The 25,248-nt window shown below is 49.5% G+C and overlaps 3 protein-coding genes across 4 annotated transcripts in view; 2 read left to right on the forward strand and 1 right to left on the reverse strand.

The window, feature by feature from the left end:
- Positions 1–25,248, forward strand: part of LOC128084794 (uncharacterized) — a 240,064-nt gene that overhangs the window by 26,625 nt on the left and 188,191 nt on the right. The window lies entirely within an intron of this gene.
- Positions 468–15,124, forward strand: ESCO2 (establishment of sister chromatid cohesion N-acetyltransferase 2). Its single transcript, XM_052692054.1, is given in 12 exon segments — positions 468–515; positions 518–573; positions 880–942; positions 3,471–4,404; positions 5,773–5,860; positions 6,883–6,940; positions 9,302–9,422; positions 10,795–10,926; positions 11,395–11,484; positions 12,329–12,472; positions 12,892–13,073; positions 14,392–15,124. Coding segments are annotated over 12 exon segments (2,040 nt in total). The 5' UTR covers positions 468–482; the 3' UTR covers positions 14,531–15,124.
- PBK (PDZ binding kinase) lies at positions 15,517–23,841 on the reverse strand. 2 transcript variants are annotated; one of them, XM_052693382.1, is made up of 8 exons: positions 23,745–23,841; positions 23,391–23,457; positions 22,149–22,233; positions 21,142–21,284; positions 19,488–19,657; positions 18,361–18,490; positions 16,571–16,747; positions 15,517–15,988 (listed from the first exon to the last, which is right to left on the reverse strand). In XM_052693382.1, exons 2-8 carry the CDS (start codon positions 23,434–23,436, stop codon positions 15,774–15,776), a joined length of 966 nt encoding a protein of 321 aa, XP_052549342.1. In that variant the 5' UTR covers positions 23,437–23,457; positions 23,745–23,841; the 3' UTR covers positions 15,517–15,773. The 2 variants fall into 2 exon arrangements, with proteins under 2 accessions (XP_052549342.1, XP_052549351.1); XM_052693391.1 differs by having other exon boundaries at positions 23,627–23,749.

Here is a 25,248-nt window from a genome sequence, read left to right on the forward strand (position 1 = left end):
TGTAGGAGGTGTTCGTTCGCGGTTGCGTTTTCTCCCGATCTGAGGGGAGGCGGGCTCGGGGCTCGAACCGGAGCGTTTTGTTTTGCTTTATATTTCCTGAGTGTGTGGACCACTGCGTCACGGAGGGCTCTCCACAGTCCGGTCCTGTCAGCTCTCTCTACTTAAATCCTTGTAAATTCCTCTAGATTGAACGCCTAAGTCGAACTCCGAGATACGAGATCTGTGGCAGGGCGCGGCACTACTTGGGCAAAGCGCTTCCCAAGCTTCCGAGTCTCAGCGTGCATTACGAACTACATTTCCTAGCGTGCCTCGCGCACCGCCCCTCCCCCCCCAGAGGCGGCTCTGTTCTCGCCAGGAATGCTGGGAGTTGGAGTTTCCGCCGGGGGGGGGGGACAACCATCTAATTGGCTGAAATGTGAGTGGCGGGCCGCAGTCAGACCAATGGCCCTGCGAGGTGCGCTGAGCGGCAAGGCTCTCGGCCAATGAGAAGCAGATGGGCGGCCTGGCGGGTGAACGCGCGCGCGGGTTGGAAGGCGCGGGACCGTTGGTGGCCGTGATGGAGGCGGCGCTGAGGTGAGGGGGAGTGCGGCCGGCGTGTGCGGGGCCTAAGGGGTCTGGAGTCGTCCTGAGAGGGGCTGAGGGTCTGTTCCCTTCTTTCTTATCGCCCTTCTTTGGGTATTGGAAGGGTCTGGTTAGGACTCGAAGCAGAAATCTTCTCTGTACTGTTATTTACTCTCAGTTTAAACATTATTCCGATCCCTGCCCTGTTTGAAAACCGCTTTTATTAATCGTTATTGCCAGTTCCCAACTTCTCTTCCTTCGTTAACTGAAAGCTGTAACTAAAATCGATTTCACCTGATTCATAATGCCTTCCTGCAGGTGCTCGGCTGGTGACATGGCAGCTGTGAGCTCGCAGAAGAGGAGCCAGAGCCCTGCTCAGACGTATGTTAACTACGTACAAACCTCTTTTTTTTAATGTTTCCTTGAACGTAGAGTCACAGCATGATTGGGTTGGAAGGGATCTTACACACCCTGCTGCCATGGGCTGGGTGCCCCCCATCAGCTCAGGCTGCCCAGGGCCCATCTGGGCCCATGCTGCCTCTGGGCAGCAATGCCAGGGTATCACTGCCATCTGAATAAAGAATTTCCTCTTTATATCTAATCTGAATTAGTTTAAGGCCATTCCCCTTTGTCCTATTGATAGTGGACCGTGCAAAACATCAGTCCTCATCCTGCTTGTAGGCTCCCCTCAGCTACTGGAAGGCCTTAATGAGGTCTCCCCAGAGTCTTCTCTTGTCCAAGCTGAACAAGCCCAACTCCATCAATCTGTCCTTATAGGAGAGGTGCTCCGGCCCTCCGATCATCTTCATGGCCCACCTCTCAACCTGCTCCAACAGCTCTGCATCCTTCCAGTGCAGGCCTGGGCACAGTATTCCAGCTGCAGTCTTGCAAGGGTAGAATAGAGGTGGACAGTTACCTCCCTGTCTCTACTGGCACCCCTCTGTTGATGCAGCCCCGGCCTTCCAAGCTGCGGGAGCACACTGCTGGCTCATGTCCTGCTTTTCATCCGTCAGAACCGCCAAGTCCTTCTCAGGACTGCTCTCAGTGAGTTCTCTGTAGATGAAAAAAACATGGAGGTACAGGTGGATGGCAGCTGGCCATGAGGCAGCGCTGTGCCCTTGCAGCTCAGAAAGCAAACTGTATCCTGGACTGCACCAAAAGCAGTGTGGCCAGTAGGGTCAGGGAGGGGATCCTGCCCCTCTGCTTTGTGCTGTGTGACCTCAGCTGCAGTGCTGGGAGTCCTCAGTACAGGAGAGACATGGAGTTGTTGGAGTGAATCCAGAGGAGGGCTACAAGAATGATCCCAGGGATGGAACAGCTCTCCTATGAGGAGAGGCTGAGAGAGCTGGGGCTGTGCAGCATGGAGAAGAGAAGGTTGGTGGGATGGCCTGAGTGAGGCCTGTCAGTATCTAAAGTAGAGCTGTAAGAAGGAAGGAGGCAAACTCTTTGGCAGGGTCTGTTGTGATAGGACAAGGAGAAATAATTTCAAACTAAGAGAGAGGAGATATAGCCTGGATATAAGGAAAATGTTTTGTTGTTTTTTAATCTTTCAGTAAGGGTTGTGAAACACTGAAATGGGTTGCCCAGAGAGGTGGTGGCTGCCCTGTCCCTGCAGACAGCCAAGGTCAGGCTGGACAGGACTGTGAGCACCTGATGGATCTGTAGCTGTCCCTGTTCACTGCAGGAGTCTTGGACCAGGTGGCCTTTAAAGGTTCCTTCCAACTCAAACGATCTGTGATGTATCTGGGGTTGCCCCAACCCAAATCCAGCTTCTCATATTTCAAATTCTTGAAAATTTTATCATGAAGTGGAAATAAGGTAGTTTTGAAATGCTCTGGAATTAGTCGATATTTATGACTTAATAGCATTTTATATTGTTCTGAGAGCTTTCAACTGATACGTAGGGAAGCTGAAACTGATCTTCCATCTAAAGCACAATCAGTGCAGAACTAGAAACAAGAAAAAGGTGTCACTGTAAGCTGGTGCTTTGCAGAGCCACGTTGGTGGTTGCATTGCTGTGTGCCAGAGCTATTACTGCTTTTTAATATGTGTATCTTATTTTGGCAGTCACCTTTGTCAAATGTAGGATTTGTCAAACCCTAATGAGGTCCCAAAACCAATGGAAACCTAAAAAAAAAATGATGGCTTAGGAACCTAAGAAATAAAACTCTGATGTTTACATTTATTTGTGATAGAGTTTCAGTCTTTTCCAGTTTGTAAAAGTGTGCAAATGATCATAGATGCACGGGTTGTCCAGAACTGGCTGGCAGTGCTGGACTTGCTGCACCCCAGGGGCACTTTTAGTCCCCAGGAGCTCCTTTCTTACATATATCTTACAAGTATATCTGTTCCCACTAATGTAGCCACTGGCTATGGACACAACGCTGAGCTTACATCCCACAGAACAGGCTGGTCCTCTCCCTTTGTTACTTTGTCACAGCAGAACAGATTTCTCTCATGCTCCTCTTGTCCTTCACCCACAAAAATATTTCGGGGAGGAGACCAGGGTGAAGTTTTTCTTCTGAATTGGACGGACAAATTCCTGAGATAGTGAGATTTTTTCCTCACTAAATATTTACAGCAAGCAAATATGTTACAGCTGAATGTGTCCTTTGTGTAAAGTGGGTCCCCTTTGGGCCCTTGGTGCAGCACCAACAGAGTTTTAGCCTCTGAAATACATCGGTGTGAGAATTCAGTGCATGCCTTTCAGAATGTGAAATACTGTGGGGTTTTTGCTTCCCCCCCTCTGAAAGCAGAAAACAAAATGGCTGTTGACAGCCTTGGGTCTGTGTTTGTTAAAGGGCATCTAGTGGTGCAGGCAGCTAGGCTGAGTGGACTTGGAGCGTGACTTAAGCACAAGAATACCTGAAAAGCTGTCAATGTGTGACATTTTGCTTTGTTTTTCATAGTGCCTTTGAGACTCCTGTGAAAAGAAGGGAGCTGGATTTTGCTGAAAGCCTCAAGAAATCAAGAGCTCGCTGGTTTTCTTCTCAGATCAAATGGTCACCTGGCTCCAGTGATGAGGAAAGTGGAGCTGTTTCTGTGAAGCCAGCACCACTGAGGAGGTTGGATGTGTCCCCACTGCAGGCTGCCAGCATCCCCACTGCTACACGCAGGGAGTTTTCCTCCCAGTTATCCCCTAAGCCTGCTGCCTCATACCAGCCCATCGTGCCCGTGATGTCTTTTTATAGCAAGGAAAAGCAATACCTTACTATTCTAGAGAGGAAACAGCTGAGTGAGAACGGAGCTTTTGGGGACAGGGGCAGTTGTAAGAGTCCCCTGGCTGCCACCAGGACTGAGAAAGTTAATGTGAATGTCAGCAGGAACACGAATTCAAAGCCAGCCAGGCCTGCAGCTGGTTCCAAGCATGGCAAAACTGCCCCCAAAGCCCTTAAGAAGCTGAAAGCAGATGCACCCCCTAAAAAACCTAGTGTGGGGAAAGAGAATACTCCTTGTCTAATTAAGAAGAAGATGGATTCACCCTTCAGAGTCCTCAGCATGACAGTGAAACCGGCTCTGAGGCTTCAGTCGGGAGCAGCATTCTTTTCTGCCAGCAAGAAGTCGCACTCTAAGAAACCACCCTTAGACCTTAAGCCTCTCCAGACTCCCCCCAGGTCTCGTTCAGCTGATGCCAACAAAAGCCTCAAGGCAGACAGTGCACAGAGAAGTACTTCTGTGCCTCAGAAGAGAGAAAACAACAACAGAGAGAACTTTCCGAGTTGTGTAAATCAAGAGAGAAATACTGCACACAAAGGAAAGGCGTCTCTGCAGCAAAGTGCAGGCAGCACTGTTGTTGCTTCTCATCCTTCTGAGACTGAAGAGTGCAGCCATGCAGGGAGCACGGTGAGTAGTTTTACCATAGCAGTGGTAAAACTCCAGTTTGTTGTCATGCCTGTGTGCTGCAGTGAAATACTCTGTTTAGGGTGGCTGAGAGGAAAGCTGCCCGTGCAGTGTTTGTGCTGACAGCAATCTAGAATCATAGGAAGGCCTGGGTTGCAAAGGCCCACAGTGCTCATCCACTTCCAACCCCCTGCTGTGTGCAGGTCACCAACCAGCAGACCAGGCTGCCCAGAGCCACATCCAGCCTGGCCTTGAATGCCTGCAGGGATGGGGCATCCACAGCCTCCTTGGGCAACCTGTTCCAGTGCCTCACCACCCTCTGGGGGAAAAACTTCCTCCTAACATCCAACCTAAACCTGCCCTGTCTCAGTTTAAAACCATTCCCCCTTGCTATTTCTGCGTGTGTGTGGTGAGGAACAAAGCTGACAAAGAACTACACAGGTGATAGGTGGGAAAGGTAAAGGTAGCAGTGGAATGCAGTAAATATGAAATCAGAACAGGGAGTCACAGACCTCCATTACACTTAGTGTCACATCTGTGTTGCTGCGTTCTGGCATCTAAAATGCATGGAGGTGGGAAAGGCTGCTGGGGTTCTACTGCAGTGTTTAATAGCAGGCACCAGAAGGAAGCAGAGAACAAGATGGGAAGCTGTTTTTATAGGGCTAATCTGCTTTATTGAACCAATGCATGATTATAAAGAACAGTTTATTGCCTGCTTTGTTCACCTGCACTGTATTAGTGTGTCTCTCACACACCAATCTTAATTGTCAATATGTTTTTACTAGCTAGCACTACTAAAACACAAGTGTTAGCTTGCACAATCCAATCTTGCACACGCAGTTAATATATAACTTTCTAAAGCATTTCACACTGCTGTGATTGCACTTTTTAATGGGTGAGCTGTTTCTCAGAGGTTAATCAGAAGTATGTAGCATTGGAAGAAGAAACTTGGTGACTTCGTTATTGCAAAATGAGCACAGGGAGAGTTTGGCCTTGATCTGGTTTCACATTGTGCAGTCTGGTGACCCTGAGGAGATGGGGAATAAACACAGTCATGTTATGACAAGGGCAGAGCTGGAGGCAGCAGTTGGTTTGGCAGACTTTGATTTTAATAGAACGCTTGCAGGAGGTTTCCAAAAACTGTTAAGACACATAGATATAAGCAGAAAGTGCAGCTGAGTCCCAGGCATGCTAAGCTGATGGTACAAAGAAGAAAACAAAGCACAAAACAAATGCAGTGATGAGTGAATCAAACTGTATACAGCATCAATTAATGCTTCTTCAGGAAGGGAGCCTGCACTGTGTGTGGTTCTGTAACTGCTACCTGAGAGCTGGGGAGCTTTTGCCCTAAAAGATTGTCTTAATTTACAGGACAGTGGTGAGATTCGTTCTTCCACAACATGCCAGTCAGATGATTGCATTCCTTCCAGCCAACCTCCACACGAAGGGAGTAAGAAGGGTAAGTTGAATTCTGTGCATCTCAGTGTGCACAGTACGCAGGCACTGCATCTGGGAGATGCTTCTGCTTTCAAGGAGGTGGTAACTCAAGGGTTTGATAGCAGCTGCTGCCCAGAGAGTCAACACCTCTCCATTCTTTTGCCCCTGCTTATTGTTAAGTGGAGCAGTTTCCCTTCTATCCTTACTTCGGAGTATGTTTTTCCAACCCTTTTCAATGCAAGAATGCTTTTTAATTTCAATTCTTACATGTGCCTGTCTGCTAGCTGAATATCCACAAGGCTGTATGCATGAAGTTTGTGCCTGATGGTGACCTAGAAAACTCCCCTCTGCACTTCTTTTGGCAGTGAATTACTGCCAACAGTGGTTTGAATGTGATTTAACTGAGTGTTCTTTTTCTGAAGTGTGCAAATTGGAGTGTCCTTTGTATCTTAATGATGAGAATGATCTGCTCACAAGTAATTCTTTCCTAGTTTGTCACCTGGATTTCACATTTCCTCACTGAGCAGCAGGCACTGCCAAGTCTTCCTCTTGCTCTTATTGAATGCTTTCTTGGCCCTCTAAGATCTCACATTTCTAACAAGTTTGGGGCTTTGTATCATTTACTGGAGCCTTCCTTACCTCTTCTGATAATAACAAGAGCCATTTTATTGTGTCCTGTTCCTAGAAACAAAATGTTTGTCTTCTCATTGTGTTCTTTGGAGGCTCTCAGTGCTGCTTTTCTGCCTGTGCACTTCCTCGTGTTTCTGTAATTGCTGAGGAGTCTCCATCCTTCAGCAAATGCAGTCAAAAATCATGAAAGCAGCAAACAGTTGAGCACTTGAATTATTTATGCTTGATGGAAAACACTCCTAAGCAATAATTCACTTAGACTTACTGTGATCTATGCTGCATTATCCTAAAACTTGCAGATTGTGTGCTGTAACTTATGGGAAGACTTCCCAACTTCTTCTGTTTCCATGTATCAACGTGTTCTGTGACTAAAAAATGGCTGTAAGCCACTATAATGTCACTTATCTTTTCCAGCATCTTCGAATGCCCTTGTCTACCCCATATTCAGTGGGCCCCCTACCAGCAAGAAGAGGTATGTTCATCTTTGCTGTCTATCAGGAGTGTCATATTGACAGAATAATTGTTAAAATATGCATATAATCATTCTAAAAGCCCAAGTTCAGCCTTCTGTCTTGGTGCAGGGCAACAAGAGAGGTAATCCTTGTTGGCTCTGGGAAGCAGCTGCTTCAGAGGTGAACCTGTCGTTAGCTGCTTCTCTCAGGTGCTTGTGGCTGATAAGCTGTCATGCAGCAGCACTCAAACTTCTGCCCTTTTGATCCAGGTGCAAAAGACAAGACAGAAGTTGTAACAGAGATGGGTGAGGATTGATTAACAGAAGCCTCTGCTTCTCTTCTCCTTTCCCACCTGAGTGGATCTTTCAGAATTGTACTTGGCCGTGTTTCATGTTTAGTGGGATGTAAATAGAGCACGAGCATGTGAGGTTTGCTTTTGGATTCTGTAAGATGCATGATCTCCTTGCTAAATGGCTTCCAGCCTCCGTGCTTCTCTCTGTACTGCTAAGGTGCTGATGTTTGTGCTTCTGATTAGCTTATTTCCTTAATTAATTTCTGCCCTACTCCAAGACTTCCAATGGAAAAAGATTTCCCATGCAAGAAAAGCTGCTGGTCCCCCTCCCACACTGAATCAACTCCTCGATATGTTTTGTTAACAGTCAAAACATTCTGAGCCTCGTTTATTGTGGACATTAACACACACACAGCCCCCAGTGCTTGAAATCATTTCAGATTGAGCCAAAACAAACCTTCCAAAACTTGTTGAGCTATGGTAGTCCTTTGCCACAGAGGAGTGTTGAAAGCGAGATCTGATTGCAATATTTGCTTTGCTTCCTCATGTGGCTTTTCACATACCTTCCGTGGTGCAAGTGGAACCCTGGAATATGTGCAAAGCCTGGTGTTTGTGATTAACTGCACATCAGCCTTGGATCTGCTGTTGTCTCTTGGGAAGCTGATGAACACAAGCTTTTCCTATGTGAAGTTTCTGCTTTGGAAGTTCTCCTTAGCAGCCAAATCTATAAAATGGTTGGGTGTATCTCTGAGTTCCGTGTTCACTGCATGACACTAAGAGTTTCCCACTTGGAGATTGCTTAAGAAACTCCATGCTGTGGAAGTCTGAAGGAAAACTGTGCAGTTAATAACAAGTTGCAGTGGGTCTCAGCTAAAGTTTCTCCATCTAGATCAAAACCCATAGGTAATTGGAGATCAATCTTTTTTTCTCCTTGAGAGGGAAGCGTTGCTGATGCTGCGTGTGATTCGTAGTCAGCTTTCTTCAGCACAGGAATACCTGAAGCTGTGTAAGATAATCTCAGATGATGATGCCCCTCCTGCTGAGATGGCAGAAAAGGACCCTCGTCCTTGCTTTGTGTCACAGTGTGCCCAAATCCAGCTTGGATCAGGTGTCCTGAGCTGCACACACTGAGCCCTCACACCAGGGCTCACCAAGTTTTGCATTGAGACATGAGTTCCCTCTGCCAGCTGCACTTATAATCACAGGTGCTCGGGGCTGCATCCCTTTCTGCTCATCACCCTGAGCCCTGCTGGGGATGTTATAAGCCCACTAAGCTCCACAGGGCAGCCTGGTGCTCTCCACTCACATCTTTGGCATGGAGTTTCTGATTCAGCATTATTCTGCTGCTGGACTGCTGAGTTCACCATCCAAGGGCTTTGTGACAGTGCTCAGCTGTTGCAGCCCTCTGCCAGGACTGTGGGTTTGGTGTGCTTTGCCCCAGAGAAGGAGGTACAGTTTTGGAGACTTGGAGTGTGGCAGTGAACTCTTCCTTCATGGCTGCATTAAGGAGGGCTTCTCTTCAAGCATGTTTTTAAAAGCATGATTACAGCCATAAGTTTATGTATCAACTTAATAGGAATATATCAAAGGAACTCTTTAGGGGATGTTTTGTTTCTTTGGATCCTGGACTTGGTGAAGTTTCCAGCACTGAGCAGCTTGCTGAGTCTGTGTGGGACTGCCTAGCTCCAAGTAAGCCATGGTTTGAGGCTGGAGCACTGGGCTTGGGCATGTATTTCTTCACCTCCAGTTCTCATGCTTCATGGACCTGGCCCTGTCTCCTCTGTTGTATCCCTTTGGCTGGGACTGCTGAGTTCCAGCTAGTGGCAGTGTCCCAGTCTCCTGGAGATAGGATGGCTGTGCAAGTGAGAGAGTGCTCAATCATGGGCTTGGTAGCTGTGAGTTCCTGTTCTGCCTTGAGCCCTCCTCACTCTCCAAAGAGCAGCTGGCAACACAGCTGTCAGCAACCTTTGCTGTATCTCAGTTTTGAGGTGTTCTCTTATAAAAGTCACAACCTTGCCCTGGGTGTCTGATGTGTGAAGTTAACCTTTGTGTGAGTGACCAACTGACATCTTTCTGAAATGATTTTCAGGGCGCTGGATGAACTGAGTTCTCCATTTGGATCCAGTCCACCTGCAAAAATGCCTCACGGTGTGCAGAAAAGCAAGAAAGCAAGAGAACTCTGCAAGCAGTCCAACGATCAGATGATCATTGTAAGGATGCTGGGTCCTTGGGGTGGCTCGTGGCACAGTGACAAGGAAATAAGACATGTCTTGAGGCTAAGCAATAAGCAGATTTCCTTACATGTAAGCCTCAAACAAACCACACTGTGATGACTGTAACAGCAAATGGCAGTCAAGGCAGCGTGGAAATGTATAAGCAGGGGCTGTGAACACAGAGCTGTGAAGCACATCTGCCTTCCTGCTGCTGCTGCCCTTCAGGGTGAAGTACTGATCTGATTGCTGGGTGGTTACACAGAAGAGAGAAACCCAGATGAGAGCAGCAGTATGAAGACAGCTGAAGCATTTACCCTGCGCTGGTTGTTCTGAGTGTGGCTGACTTGTGGCCCACAAGCTCCAGCCCAGCCAGTGTACAGCTCTGCTTGGGGCCATGCTGGAGAGGGGGTGGATAGCAGGTGCTGAGGGACAAGGGCAGCCTGCACTGAGAGGGCACAGGGAAGGGCAAACAGCCTGTGCAGGAAAATAGAACAAGTTCTAAACAAATGGGCCTTCAGTTCTTGTCACCACTTAGACATCAACTTGCTGTTTATAGAATCATAGAATGGGTCGAAAAGGACCTCAAAGATTGATACTAGTTGATTGATCATCTAATTGAAACTAGATGATCGTTATAGTCCTTTTCAACTTTGGCCATTCTATGATCTAGTTCCAACCCCCTGCTGTGTGCAGGGTCACCAACCAGCAGACCAGGCTGCCCAGAGCCACATCCAGCCTGGCCTTGAATGCCTGCAGGGATGGGGCATCCACAGCCTCCTTGGGCAACCTGTTCCAGTGCCTCACCACCCTCTGAATGAAAAACTTCCTCCTAAGATCCAACCTAAACCTCCTGTCTCAGTTTAAAACCATTCCCCCTTGTCCTGTCAGTATCTACCCTCGTAAACTGCCATTCTCCCTCCTGTTTATATGGTCCCTTCAGGTATTGAAAGTTCTTGCACAGCTGACATGCAGTTCCTTCTCCCTGTGTCCTGACAGAGCTATGAAAAAAGTTTTTTTATTATTATTTTTTTTATTTTAGGTGACTGGCAAGAAAGGGCTGTATGGTTTTCCTTTGGTTTTGTGGTGTTCTTGCACGTTGTTTGCTCAGCATGTTGCTGACCCATCTGTTTCAAGGCTTGTTCCAAATAATGCATTCTTTGTATAACAACTTTATGCTAGGTAGTCTTGAATGTTCTACAAATAAGCAAAAGCTTGCGCTCCTCCTCAAAAATCCAAGTGTAATCAAAATATTTTAATCTTTGATTATTGTTGCTATAACAAATTCTTAACGTCGTTCCTTTAAACTAAATGTGGTTTCGCCCTTCAGAGCACGTGTCATTCATGCTTAACCAGCTCTGTTTCTCACTAGGATGCAGGACAGAAGCATTTTGGTACCGTTGCCTGCAAGTCATGTGGCATGGTCTACACAGCTGCCAGCCCTGAGGATGAAGCCCAACACATCCAGTACCACGAGAGATTCCTCGAGTGCCTCAGATATGTGGTAAGGCCTCAGCTGCATTCACATCTCTGAAGGACACAGGAGAATCCTAGAATGTTGGAAGGCAGCCTGAAGATCGTTTAGTTCCAACCCCTGGTTGCCCCCCACCAGCCCAGGCTGCCCAGTGCCCACCCATGGCCTTGTGCATCTCCAGGGATGGGGCACCCACAGCTCTTTGGGCTGCTGTGCCCGGGCCCCACTGCCCTCTGAGTAAAGAGGAAGCAGCACATATCATCCAGGTATTAAGTTGAGACAGCTGCAGGCTGTTTTGTCAGCCAGATGGGAGGTTAAAGTGTAAGTAGCGTGCAGTGCCAGCAACTGTGTTCATCAGTTTGATGAATGTGATTTGACTTTATTCCTGAAAGCTGAGGTGGTTCAAATTACAGCTACATCTGCCAGAGTCTTCACTGAATCACTTCCTCTCTTGCTAAACCACTGACTTGTTTTTTTTTCTCCCCCTCTCTGTGGCAGTGTTGGAAGAAAGAACGGGTTGTGGCAGAGTTCTGGGATGGGAAAATCGTATTGATTCTTCCAGATGACCCAAAATACGCAGTCAAGAAGGTACATGTTTGTTTATTTTGGGGTTTGTATTGTAGATTAGTTTTTTCATGGCTCAGATCCCTGAATGCCTCAGTTCACACAGTCATACATCGCTTGGAATGCAGAAGGCCTACAGGAGGGCAGAGCAGGGTCGCTGTATCACATAATGGCTGCTTTGGAAGGGACCTTACAGACCCACGCCCTGCCTTTGGCTGGGTGCCCCCAGCAGCTCAGGCTGTGCAGAGCCCATCTGTGGCCTTGGGCACCTCTAAGGATGGGGCACACAGCTTCCATGGGTCGTGGCAGCTTGCTTTCTACAGTGCAGGCTGCTGTGGTCGCTCATCCTGACTCTGCTCTCCATGCTGAAGGTCTTGTTCTTAAACATTCAATGCAACGTGTTGATGGATTCAGGTGAGAGGTGGGTGTGCTCTGATGGAGATACAGAGATGAGAATGCTAGTGAGAGCCTGTTCTTTTTTTTTTTGTCTTTTTAATATAACAAAACAAAAAAATCCTGCCAGATTAGCTGTGTGTACAGTGAGAGCCACTGGTGTCAGGTAAAGCATGCAGCTGCTTCAGGGCTGCTTCATGAATCCTGGCCTTGTGTAAGCATGGGATTATTTGGGGGAAATGAGTTTCATAGAATCATAGAATGGCCTGGATTGAAAAGGACCACAGTGCTCATCCAGTTCCAACCCCCTGCTGGGTGCAGGTCAACAACCAGCAGCCCAGGCTGCCCAGAGCCACATCCAGCCTGGCCTTGAATGCCTGCAGGGATGGGGCATCCACAGCCTCCTTTCATTCCTGACAGGTTCATGCTGAGCTGAAGAATGCTGGTACCTAATGCACCCCTCCTTTTGTTTCAGGCAGAAGACGTGCGAGAGATTGTAGATAATGAGCTGGGCTTCAAGCAAGTTGCCTTGAGTTGCCCAGCCAAGACTAAAACCTACTTGTTTGTGTCCAACGAGAAGATGATTGTTGGGTGCCTGGTGGCTGAATCAATTAAGCAGGTGTGTGTTAATTGTGTGAGGAGAGGGGGAAACTGCAGGCTGGTAACTGGGGCTCTTGGTGTGTTTTGGAAATGTTAACTTTCAAAGGAGGAGGAAGGGTAAAATTAAGAAGAGGAAGAGTAAAATTAAAGAAAAGCTTGTGCTTTTGTCAGCTGGTGATGTTGCTAGCAGGGGTTGGGCTTGCACAGCTGGTGCTTGAGCAAGCTTGCACACGGTTTAGGAGCTGGTCTGCCCTGTAACATCATGGCTGGGGTTGAAAAGGACCGCAGTGATCATCTGGTCTCAACGCCCCTGCTGTGTGCAGTCGCCAACCAGCAGACCGGGCTGCCAGTAAAAGGCAGCAGGAAGTTCAGCTGGCATTGCTTGGTGGCTCTGTGTCCTCGAGAGGAACAGCTCAACGCTTCCACTCATCTCTGCAGGCTTTCCGGGTGCTGTGTGAGCCCAGCACGACTCAGAGCCCTGGGCAGGATGCCCTGCAGCAGCAGCGGGCATGGCGCTGCTCCACGGAGCCGGAGCCTGCAGTGTGTGGGGTCAGCAGGATCTGGGTGTTCGGCCTCGCACGCAGGAGGGGCATCGCACGGCGCCTGGTGGACGTGGTCAGGTATGGAGCTGAGGCGGGGTGGGAACTGGGAGAGGGAGGAAGGGATTGCAGAGAATCACAGAGGCTTTGTCCTGCGGTTAGTTTGGCCCTGAGGAGGCTGAGAAGAGGCCTCGTGGCGGCCTGCAGCTTCCTCCAATGATAGGATCCAAAGGAACGGCGTAGAGCTGCATCGGGGGAGGGTGACATGGTTTAGTAGGAGCTAAATAGGTGAGAATAGGTGAACGGTTGGACTGGATGAGCTTTTAGGTCTTTTCCAACCTTGGTGATTCTATGATTCTATGATTCTATGTGAGGTGGGGGTTAGGGAAAGGTTCTGCCCCAGAGAGCAGTGGGCATGGAGCAGCTCCCCAGGGCAGTGGGCACAGCCCCAGTTTTGGAGCTCAGGGTGTGCTGGGACACCACTCTCAGCCACCGGGTTTGGGTGTGAAGCCAAGGGTTGGACTCAGTGATCCTTGGGAGTCCCTTCCAACTCAAGGTATTCTGTGGTTCGTTCATGTGTACAGACACATCTGCAATCCCATCTTCATGGTGGAGGGCTACTAAGTGGGCAGGTACTCTGTTATGTAGTACTTAAATGATGTGTATCTGAAATCTCGAAGGTGAGCCGAGCTGTTATGGCTGAGTATAACTGGAACACACAGCTACGAGGACTGGAATTTCCAAGGGAAACTCTGCTTGTTAGGAAAGAGTATTTTTAATGTTATTTTACTGGACAAATTGGGCCCAAACACCAAGTCTTTTCCAGGCAGGAAATTCTGAACTTTTCAAGTGTGTTTGGTTCAAGAGAAACATGAAGGAGGACTTGGAGGGAAAAAAAAAAGTAAAACAAGGAAGCATCCCCTCAATCTGTTCCTAGGGTCTGCCTCCAGGCTCAGCTTGGCCCATGAGCCTGTAGTCATATGTAAGCATTAATACATATTATATACCCACTGTATGCATAATATAAATGTGCACAGATGTATATATCTCTATTCATACATATATAAATATATCAACCTACTCCACTATAGTTTGAGTTCAGCATTCTGAAAGTCCATCACTCGGTGCTCATTTCCCACTCCCTCTGTGGGCAGTGCTGCCCTGAGCCATGGGGACCTCAGTGGTCTGGATTCAGTATAATGCTCCTGGTTCCTAATTAAACCATGCTCCAGGAGGGCAAAGTGGCATCAGCACTGTCCTCTGCTGTTTGAAAGCAGAGCTTCATAAGGGGGGTGGTCTCCCACCCTATTTTGGTTCTGTATCAGCTCCCTGCAGAGAGGGGCTGGGGTGATGCTCCCCTGGCTCACAGCGTAGCTCTGACAGCTCTCTTCTCCCCCAGGAGCACATTCATGTATGGCAGCTACCTGAGCACTGAGGAAATTGCCTTCTCTGACCCCACACCAGATGGCAAACAGTTTGCAACCAAATACTGCCAAACACCCACCTTCCTCGTCTACAACTTTGTTTATGGCAACTGACTGGACTTGATTACCACTAGCTGTGAGTAGCTCCAATCATTTACCACGACTGTGTTGCTTTTAAAGTAACGCTTTAATGTTAGGGCCTGGTGAACTCTGGCTTCCTGCTGAGCACTCGTTTTTCCTGCACTTGTGGGAAGGCAACACCTTCTGTACACTGGTGGTGGATGCTGTGAACGCAAGGAAGCTTGCTTGGATTGCAGATAATTTTCTTTCTAAATCGAAGTTTTATTACAAATAACTTTATTTCTTTAAGAGTTTGAATTAATATAAAACTGTTTGTTTCTCCCCCTGGATGTGTGGGTGTTTGAACTCTCCATGCATGTGCTGGGGAACATCCTGGGGCTTGTGAGGGTTTGATGTGCACTGTTGTGAGAAAGCTGCTTGAAACTATCTGCTGAACGTGCAGGAGCTGAATGTAAAGGGCTGGGGCAGAGGCAGTGGTGGGAAAGCTGTCCCTAAATTTGTGCATACAGAAGCATGACAACAAGAACACGGGGCAGGGTTTCCCTCAGCCTCCAGTGCACAAAGTCTGGGAACCTTTGAAGTGTTGTGCTGCAGAGATTGCTTGTTCAATAAACTGTTCAAAATGCTTGAGCTCATTTCTGTGCACAGAGGGGTATGGAAACGAAACTCTCCTAGTTTACAGTTTGGAGGAGGAGGAAGCAGTAGCTTCCAACTGCCAAGAGCTGCACGTGGGAGCAGGACCAGCTGTGGTACAGCTGCCACCTCCAGCTAGGTACAGGTATTTCCTAAACATGTAATGTTTGGGGTTTTTTTTTCCTTTGCCTCTCCCAGCATTCTTTTACCCATAGAGGATTCTGTGCAGCAACTTGTCATATCAGGAAACCTTTTCATCAGGCTGCAGCTTCTTTGTAGCCCCACTGTTAGCTGGGAGTGCTGACCACCACCTGCAGCACCTGGCATGGACACACACACCCTCAACTCACAGCCTCTGCAGAAAGAATATCACTTCCCCACCAAGGTAAAGAAGAAAGTATATTTGATACCTGTTACAAAAACACCAACTGAAGAGGATTGAATCAACACAAACATAGAAAAGATTTTTAAACTGCTAACAGCAATTAAGAACACGGAGCTTATTGCAAACTAAAGTGCAGGCTGGAGAGGATTGCTCTAGAACTAGCAATCCCTGCTCTCCAGTGCTAAGATGGGTCATCATTTAACATGTTTAGGCTCTGTTTTTAAGTACAGAGCATAGAAGGATACAAACTACAGGAGTTCAGGCCCTGAGCTCTGGGGGCAGGCTTGCCTCCAGGACTGCCACAACATGAGCAGCTGAGGGACGCTTCTTTGGGTCCTCACTGGTGCAGATAGAGAAGAGCTCAATCACCTGCTGGTAGGATGAGTCCAGCTCATCCATGTTCAGGGCTGGACGGGTTCCCAAAGCTGCATAATATGCTTCCTCATCGAAGTCATCCTCATCAAAAGACTCATCTGGCCAAAAAAAAAAAAAAAAACCAAAAAACCCATGAAACAAAAACCATCAACCACATCAGGAAGGGTGCAGTGCTATGAGCTGCAGACATTTGAGGGCTCTGGCCCAGCTGGAGCCCAGCTTTCACCCTTTCTTTAGGGATTAGGAAAGAAGATGCTGGACAATGGGGCTGGGAGGAAAGGCTGCAGCCAGGAGACACCAGGCTCTGACACCAGGAATGTGAGCAAGGTGCCCTGGCAATTGAGTGTGTTGGTTTGTACCAGCACTCCTGGAGCAAGCAGGAGCCCAACCCACATGGTTTTAGCTTTGGGGCACACTCCCCCCAGGCTTCTATCTCAGGTCTGGCCCTGCACATCCCACCCATTCCTCCCACACTCTGCCTCGTGTGCTTGTTGTAACTGAATAAGGGCACAGACCTCACTGGGGCAGGCAGGAAGAGCCCATATCAACACCAACTGTTTCACCCATTGCCTTGTCAGAAGAGAAACAACTCCCATGTGCCCTCAGCACAGCAAACTTGCTCTAGTGTGTCTTTTCCAGCCACTTCAAATGCACCCATCGTAAGAAATATAGAAACAAACCTTCATCATCAGTGCTGCTGCCCAGGTTGAGGTGGGGCACAGACAGGGTCATCATTTCCCAAAGAGTCAGCCCAAAAGAGAAGATGTCAGCCTTGTCAGTGATCACACCATCATCACTCAGAGCTTCCTTGGGCTTCCAGGGCTCGGTGCCAATGTAGTGCACTGTAGGGTCACTCACTGCAAGGAATCAATGCAGTTTGGGGTGCTGCTAGGACCGACACAGCAAGACGTGGCTGCAGCTCACTACACCCCAGGATTCAGCCTGTTTGTAGCATGCAGAACCCACAGAACTGTGGGATCACAGGGTGGGGTTTTGCAGAGGACCGAAGCCATTTTTCTTTCCCATCTGTGTGGCCTCAAACTTTGTGACCCATGGCTAGCTCTGCTCGCTGCCTGACACTGCAGAGGGACTGCAGAGACCTCGCCAAGGGAGGAGATGTCACAGAGGAGCATGTGACAGCATGCAGGGGGAGAAGCACTGAGGGTCAGGGCTGTGCTCTGCAGCTTAGCCCTCCCATAAGATGCCCTGCAAGAAAGAGCCTTTACATCATTTGTACCTGGTTGTTTCCCTTCCTCAGCCTAGCGCTCCTGGGGAAGGAGAATGGAGGAGACAATACTCCCCAGGTCAGCTTTCCCCTTTGCCTTTGGCCACACTGACCTTGCCAGGGGAACAAAATGAACCCCTGGAGTTCACCAGGCTCCATCAGCCACCACCAGCCACGCAGTTGGGCTTGGTTTATTCAAACACAAATCCAATTCTCACCACTTTGTTCAATTTAATGCCTCGGTGATCACAACTAGCCTCAGGAGAGCTGAAATGCTGGCTTCTCAGCTTCAACCTGAGAAGGAAGCACCAGGTCTGACTTGATCCCTCACACCCCATTCGTGTTGGTCAAACCAGTAGTTACAAGCAGGACAGTGCCAAATTTCCCCCAGCTTTCTCTAGCAAATTCCTGAGCTGCCAGCAATCTCAGCTACTCCAGAACCTTTATTTCAGTGCTCATCTTCCAAGCCCTGGCCTGTAACCAGAAGGGAATGCTGAAATCCCTCAGCACTTCGCAGCCCCATGCGTGCTGGTCCCTGGCAGCCACACAGATCTCAGGACCAGCATCCTCTTGCTGGCAGTGTATGCTGTCTCCTCGAGACCAGGAGGAGGCAAAGCCAAGATGAGGGCTGAACAAGAGGATGGTTAAATGGGCCCAGAAATCGATGCTTTAACCACACTCCTGTCTGGAAGATTACACTGGGGCACTGCCTCCAGCTCTCTTGCTCCTTATAAAAGGGAACAGCTACTAATAAAAACGTAATAGAGCAGCTTTATAAGTTATGAGGCTGTTGCAGGCCCAAGCACTGTGTAAAGCAGCATAGAAGAGCATTCTTGTAATTAACCCAAACACATTTCCTGCTGTTCACAGCCAAGCCACGACGCCATTAGACATCTGCTTCTCATTTACATGAAGTCTTTATAATGCTTGCATTTGGCTCGTGCTTCCTTCCAGCCCTACAAGAAACATTCATTTACTTCAAGCTCTGGCAACAGCATTGCCTCAGCAGAGTCCAGCAGGGCCTCATCCAGCATCCCCCAAACAACAGCACTGCTGCCCACAGGGTGAACATGGAAGGGTACAGGACAACAAGCTCTGAGGGATGAGATCTGGGCCTTGTAAGAGCCCCTTCACCCCATAAAATGCACCCAACACCTCCCAAGGAACAACAAGGGTGTGTTGGTGCTGCTGCTGTGGCCAGGCTCTGGCAGCCACCCAGCTGCTCTTCCCCATGGCCCAACCTACCGGTCAGGTTCTCATCCAGGGGCAGGGATACTCCCACGTCACAGATCTTGATGGCTTCAAAGTCACCCTTAACAACAACATTAGGAGACTTGATATCTCCGTGGAGCAGCTTCTTGTCATTGTGAAGGTACTAGGAGGCAGAGAGAAGCAGTTAACACCTACAAACATTCATAGATTCATTAAGGATTGAGAAGACCTCGAAGATCAAGTCCAACCATTGACCCAGCACTACCATGCCCACTTGCAGAATCACAGAGCCATCAAGGTTGGAAAAGACCTCCAACATCATCAAGTCCAAATGTTAATCCATCACCATCTTGCCTCCTAAACCAATATGCCTATGGGGAGCCTGCTGGGCTGGGGCCACCCAATCCCTCTGCTTGCTTTGAAGGTTTCCCCAAAGCACCCCAGAGCCCTGTGGGAGCACTGCAGGTTGCAGGCAGAGCTGGGAGAGAGTTTTTCGTAGGCAGTCCCAAATCTCTGCTCCTCCTTGTGTCCAGGAGGACATAAAATACTGAATTCTACAGTATCAGTCAGCTTAAAGGTATTGTCCAGCCTTGCAGCAGTTCCCAGCTATAGAGAGCTGCTGCTAGAGGATAACAAAAGGAAGTCAGTTGCTGAGCTTGTGAAGGGCAGGCACAATCCCTAGTTCTTCTGCTACAAGTTAAATCATACTATGAAAAATATCTCCTACTGCTGCTCTTTCTGACACAGCACTCCCCAAATAGATAGTAGATACATGCAGGAGCAGCTCCAATGCTGCAGTAGGAGGTGCACAAGTGGCACCAGCTGGCAGTCACTGCTAAGCAAGAGCAGCTTTCTGCAAGAGCCTGGCACAGCATGGAGCTGGCAGCAAACAGACAGGCAGGCAGCAGGGAGCCAGCAGGACACGTGTGCCAACGACTGCTGCTTCACGCTCAATATGACTCTGATCACAAGCTTCTGGAGTGAGAGGGGCACTTGAGTGTGCACAGCACCCAGGTTAGAAAAGCTCCAGTGCCTTCCACAAAGCCTTACAGCATCTGCTCTCCATCTGCTGGCACTCGGCCTTCTCACACATTGCATTCACTTATTTTTCTGGTAGATGCAACCCCACGTGGAACAGCTGTGCTTTACACTGAACGTACCTTCAGCCCCCTTGCCATGCTCAAGGCAACTTTGGAAATCGTTGCAGCAGGGAAAGGGCCCAAACGAGCTGCATTTCTTTCTTCAATTAAGTCATTGAGAGATTTTTCTCCTCCAAACTCCATGACAAGACACATGCTTCCATCGTTGGCCTCGGTGAATGCACGGTAACCTTTCGAAAGAGAATGTGTTGGTTGGAGAGCTGGGAAGGGCTTTGGGCACTATGGGAGGTGTCCCTGTGGCAGAGCTTGGGGCTGAGCGGGCTCTAAGGCCCCTTCTGACCCAAACCATGCTGTGATTCTTTGAAATTCACACCCTGAGAAAAACCTCACGGCACGTCTTTGTGTGGCAGCTTCTTGGAGTGAAGCCACAGGAGCATCCGTGGAGAGCCAAGAGACCCCAGGCCCAGGACAGGGGCCTCAGACTTTGTGTATAGAAGGAAGGAATCTCCCACAGACTTCCACTTCCCAGCTCAGCTTTGTACCCCTTGACAGGGCAAGGGATTTATCCTGATGTCCACAAGATAAAGAACAGAGAGCAGGGAGGGAGGAGTGCAGCAGGTCCACAGGGCTGACACCTGCAGTTGGACAACGAGGAGCCAGAGAGCAAAACAAAGAGCAGGAGGAGGTGTGGGGAAGCAAAGCCTTCCTCTCACAGGGCCTATTTCACAAGTTAAAGCTAACTATGGGTGTGTAACCCTTCTTCTTCCACTTCTCACAACCACCCGTAAACAGGTGATGAAGAACAGTACAGAAGTCTCATCCTGTCAATGATTTACAGCCCTTCTTACAAGGGAAAAGAAAAAGCAGTGCACTGTTTGCAACATGAAAAGGTCAAGAATACCTTTGCTTTTAAATTCCTGCCAGAACCAAGGCACACTACTTTAGTGCTACAAACAAAATTCCTTGTAGCTAACGGCATCTGTAATTCAAGTGGCCACGGTGAGGGGGTTTAAAGCACAAATAAAAGGAAAGTCAAACAAAGCTGCTGTCCTGACTGCCAGCAGAGATGTTACACGAGATAAGGGCAGAAGTTAAACACAGACCAAAGCAGTTTCTCAAAAAATTCCTACCACTGACAGCCAAGATCTTGACAGAGCCTCGATTGTCACCCCCAGCCTGGAACAAAGGTGTGTCATAAGGGTGGAACCCAGAGCCCAATTCCACAGATCTCAAGATGCTGCTTGATTACACACCATGCCCTCTCCATTCCCTGAGGTCATAAGTTAAGACTTCAATAAGCACAGCTCTGGTACAGGTGCTGTTTTTTCTCTGGTTCTCCCCCCACAGATAGGCAGCCTACAGCTCTCCTGTGGGGTAGCTCACCCCAGAGCCGTGCCAGCAGCTGACACTGATCTCAATAGCCAAAGAAACACCAAAGGGTATTTCCTGCTCCAAAACTGATGCCCAGGAGCAGTCCCTAGTCCCTGCCATGTAGGTGAGACAAAGCTGTGGTGCTCCATCCCTGCAGGTGCCCAAAGCCAGGCTGGATGGGGCCTGGGACACCTGGTGGGGTGCACCCAGCCCATGGCAGGGAGTGGGGCTGGAGGAGACTCAAAGGTCCCTTTCAACCCAAACCATTCTTAGATTCTCTGATCCACCAGCCCTAACAGCCTGATTTGCAATAAGAGCAACACAGGCTGTGATGGAAACTTACCCACAATGTTGGGATGCTTGAGGCTTTTCAAGATCTTGGCTTCTTCGTTCAGTCTGGACTGATAGATGTTTTGCTGATTCTTATTGCATTTGGAATTAATTTTCTTCACAGCCCATGGGGATCGAGATAAGCCTCTGGGAGATCTGTATGGGGAAACCCACATGTTTCAGTCAGAATCACTCCGCCTGCAAGCAGCACAGTGAATGCTGCCCAAGTCACTGAGGACCTACTCCAGAGAGCATCTGTCTTTAGTTTATGGAAGGGAAAAAAAAGGGAAAGAAAAAAACAAAAAGAACACTAAAATAAACTATAGCTTGCCAACTCAGCCAGTAGTGACAGAACAAGGGGGAATGGCTTTAAACGAGAGCTTTAATGGCTTTAAAAGAGAGATTTAAGGTTAGATGCTGGGGGGAGTTCTGTACTCAGAGAGCAATGAGACATTGGCACTGCTGCCCAGAGCTGTGGGCAGTGCCCAAGGCCACGGGTGGGCCCTGGACAGCCCCAAAAAGGTCCCCATGGCAGGGGTTGAGGCTGAGTGTGCTAGAAGGTCCCTTCCAGCCCAAACTGCTCTCATATTCCTTAAACACGCACACACTGGAGGTGTAGGGTAATGTTTTGCCCATATATGTATCACTCTTACACTGAATTTTTAAGTGGTGCAGAAAAGGAGATGTGGACCAGCACTTCTTCCAGGTAGAGGAGCTGAGGGCAGAGGAGAGAAGCAGTTTGCTCCACAGGCCAGAGCAGAGCCAGGGAGAGTCCCCACATACCTGAATTCCAGGCCAGGGAAAGGCAGTTGGGTTACCCCAAACTGACAGCTTCCTTTACAGCTCTGAGCCCTCCAGTGCTGTGCTGGCACACACAGAACAGCTGGGAATGCCACAACCCTTCCCTAATTCTGCCCATTCCAGTCTGTATTTTCTTACACAGAACCCAATTGCTTCCTAACGCCTGACTTACAGAGCAGGAAGATGCCAGGCCCACTCTGAGCACCGTGTCCCTCTCACCTTTTCATCAAGTAGACGTTCACCCCAGTGCCGTATCCAAGCTTCTGCATGGAGGGGGAGGCAGGAATAGTGATAGAAGCTGGCCCTGTGTTTGAGCAGAACAGAAAAATGCAGCCTGATGAATGCCCACCTAGGGACAGCAGGCAGCAGCAGCCTCACACTGCTAGGAGCTGTGATCCACTTGTGACTCCACATACGTGCTGCTGCAAACTCAGATTGAAGAAAAGCTCCTTTCCAACCCCTCCTTTTCCCCCCAGTATTTCAATGCATCCAACACAGGTCTCACTGAGATGCCCCTTCACCACTCCTGTTAGGTGTCTCATGCAGGACAGATCCTGATGAGTTTTGTTTCATGTTCTACATTCGAGCTGATGTTAGATTACAAAATAATAGAATGGCTTAGGTTGGAATGGACCTTAAAGCCCATCCAGTCCCAACCCGTGCCATAGGCTGCCTGGTTGCTGCCCACAGCACCATCCATGGCCTTGGGCACCTCTTGCTGTGAATCAACCACAACAAGGCACAGCTTTTTGGTTCCTATTCTCTGGACTAACCCACCTTGATGGAATTGGCTCACTACTGGTTGGATGAACATACATCAATCCAAGGCACTGAAGTCTAGGGCCTGAAGCCAAGCATGGAAACCCATTTTGGGATTAGAATAGATCCCTTTCTACTCTGCCCTTATGAGGCCCCATCTGGAGTACTGCATCCAAGTACTCCAGTGTAGATCCAGGTCTGAGCACCCAGCACAGGAAAGATGTGGGAGTCCAGAAGAGAGCCACAAAGGTGTCCAGAGAGCTGGAGCATCAATCCTATGCAACAGGCTGAGGGAGCTGGGGATGTTCAGTGTGGAGAGGAGGAGCTCCAAGGAGATCTCCACGGCCTTCCAGTACTTAAAGGGAGCTTATAAGCAAAGAAAAATCAACCTTTTATACGGGTAGATTGTGACAGGACAAGGGAGACAGGTTTTAAACTAAAAGAGAAGAGATTTAGGGGGGAAATTTTTCACTCAGAGGGCAGCGAGGTGCTGGCACAGGCAGCCCAAAGAGGCTGGGGATGCCCCATCCAGGGAAAGCTAGGTTGGATGGGGACCCGAGCAGCCTGATAAAATGGTCTGCATTCTACCTGCATGGTCAGCAGCAGGAGGGGGTTGGAACTACACGATCTTTAAGGCTCCCTCCAACCCCAAAACCTTCTGTGATCTCTGTAGGTCTGTGCCAACGCCATCCCACAACTCACCGGCTTTCTCCTGCTCCAGGCTGCTCTGACATTTCTTAGCTTCCATGGCTACAAACCGTGCCGATCGCTACAGCAGAGAGCGGAGATCTCATCACACCCCCAGCACAAAGAAGGGCGCACAGATAGCGCCGGGGGGCGGCGAGCCCAACGCTCGGCCCCGGGCCTCTGCCTGCAGCCCTCAGGCGCCTTCCCCGCCCGAGGCAACGAGATCCAACCCCCCCGCCCACCCCCCTCACCCAAGGCCTCTCCCAGCCCCCAAGGCCCCAGCAGCTGCGAATCCCACAGAGCAGAGGGAAGCGGTCCCTGTAGGCTACGAGAGGCCTGCGGGATCTGCCGCAGCGCACCACCCACTACCTTCCACCTCCGCCGCCGCCGTTTGAATGCAGCGCGCGCGGGAGCTCCTCCTCCTTTCAACCCTCCGCAACGGCAGCCGCGAGGGGACAAAATAAGTCGGAATGAGGAAAGGGGCGTGGCTTCGTTGTGGGCGTGGCCTTTCTGATGTGGAATGTAGCGGGGGGGGGGGGTGGTCTAAAGGGGCGGAGCCTGCAGGGCGCCCTCAAGGGGTGCTGAGGGGAAGAGGAGTTTTTGGGATCCCTATGACTTCTCCAGACCTTTTGGGGGGGGGTCAATGTGGGGTCTCCAAGGCCTTTCGGGGCATTTCTCACAGTTTCCATGAGGTTCCCAAGCCTGTGGGGGTTCCCGTGGCGTCTCCAGACCCTTTGAGGAGTCAAAGGCCTTTGGGCTGGAGTTGTCTTCACAGGGTCCCCAAATCCTTTGGGTGATCAACGTGGGGTCCTTAAGCCCTTTGAGAGATTTCCATCAGGTCCTCAAGCCTCTGGGTGGGTCCCAAGTGAACCTCCAACAGCTCATCCCCCATGGGATCCCTAAGCCCTTTGAGAGGGACTTCCATGCAGTTTCAAGCCTCCAGTCCCTATTGGGTGTCCATGTGCAGTCCCTCAGCCTTTTGGGGGTTCTCCCCAAACCCCTAGGTGTTCCAAGCCCCTAAGGGGGGTTTCCATGGGGTCCCCTAGCCCTAGACCACCTACATTTGTGTCTCCAGCCATTTCAGTGGTCAGTGTAAGGTCCCTAAGCTCTCCATGGAGTTTCAAGCTCCTAAGGAGGGGGGTCTCCACGGGGTCCCCAAGCCCTTCCGGAAGTCAATGTGGTGTCCTTAAGGTCTTTGGGGGATCTCTGGTGTCCCACAAACTCCTGGGGTATTCCCTGTAGTGTTTCCAGGCTCCTAAAGGGGGACCCTATGGATCCTGCCCTTTGAGAGATCTTCACGAGGTCCCCAAGCCTCTGGATGGGTCCCAAGTGGAGTCTGCAACATCTAAGGGGGATCCCCATGAAGTTCCTAAACCCTTTGGGAAGGATTTCCATGGAGTTCCAAGCCACTACGGAATTCTCCATGGGATTCCCAGCCCTTCAAGGAGTTGTGTTGCTACAATATCCTCAAAACCCCTGGGGCATCGTGTCCCTATAAAGGTGCCACGTGGGGGCAGTAGCTCCACACACCCCTGGAAACGTCCTGCCTCTCTGCAACACCCCAAACCCTCCCTCTGACCTCCCTCCCTAATCACACGCCCACCAGGGCCGTTCCCACACCCAAAACATCCGAGATGTTTTTCCCTCATTTCCCACAAGCGTGGGTTGAGCTCCGATTTCAACACGCCAGGCTGACACCTCCCACCTCGCCTTGTGGGGCCCCCATCCAGCCACCACCTCTCTCTGTCTGTCCCTAAATCCCATTTGGATCAGGACTGCACGGATCCCCCACAGACCCCTAATCCCACCTCAAACACCAGGAGCCATCGTCCTGAGCGCTGGGCTTGGAGAAGCCTAATAAGGAACTCGAATA

Source organism: Tympanuchus pallidicinctus, unplaced genomic scaffold (genome assembly GCF_026119805.1).
Source record: "Tympanuchus pallidicinctus isolate F22 unplaced genomic scaffold, pur_lepc_1.0 scaffold1, whole genome shotgun sequence".
NCBI lineage: Eukaryota > Metazoa > Chordata > Aves > Galliformes > Phasianidae > Tympanuchus > Tympanuchus pallidicinctus.

Coding starts and splice junctions, on each gene's coding strand:
- PBK (XM_052693382.1), bottom strand. CDS start 23,436: ATGGAAGCTAAGAAATGTCAGAGCAGCCTGGAGCAGGAGAAAGCCG. Junction 18,491..19,487: donor GCATGGCAAGGGGGCTGAAG/GTACGTTCAGTG, acceptor TCTGCCTCCTAG/TACCTTCACAATGACAAGAA. Junction 16,748..18,360: donor CCTGGATGAGAACCTGACCG/GTAGGTTGGGCC, acceptor GATTCCTTGCAG/TGAGTGACCCTACAGTGCAC.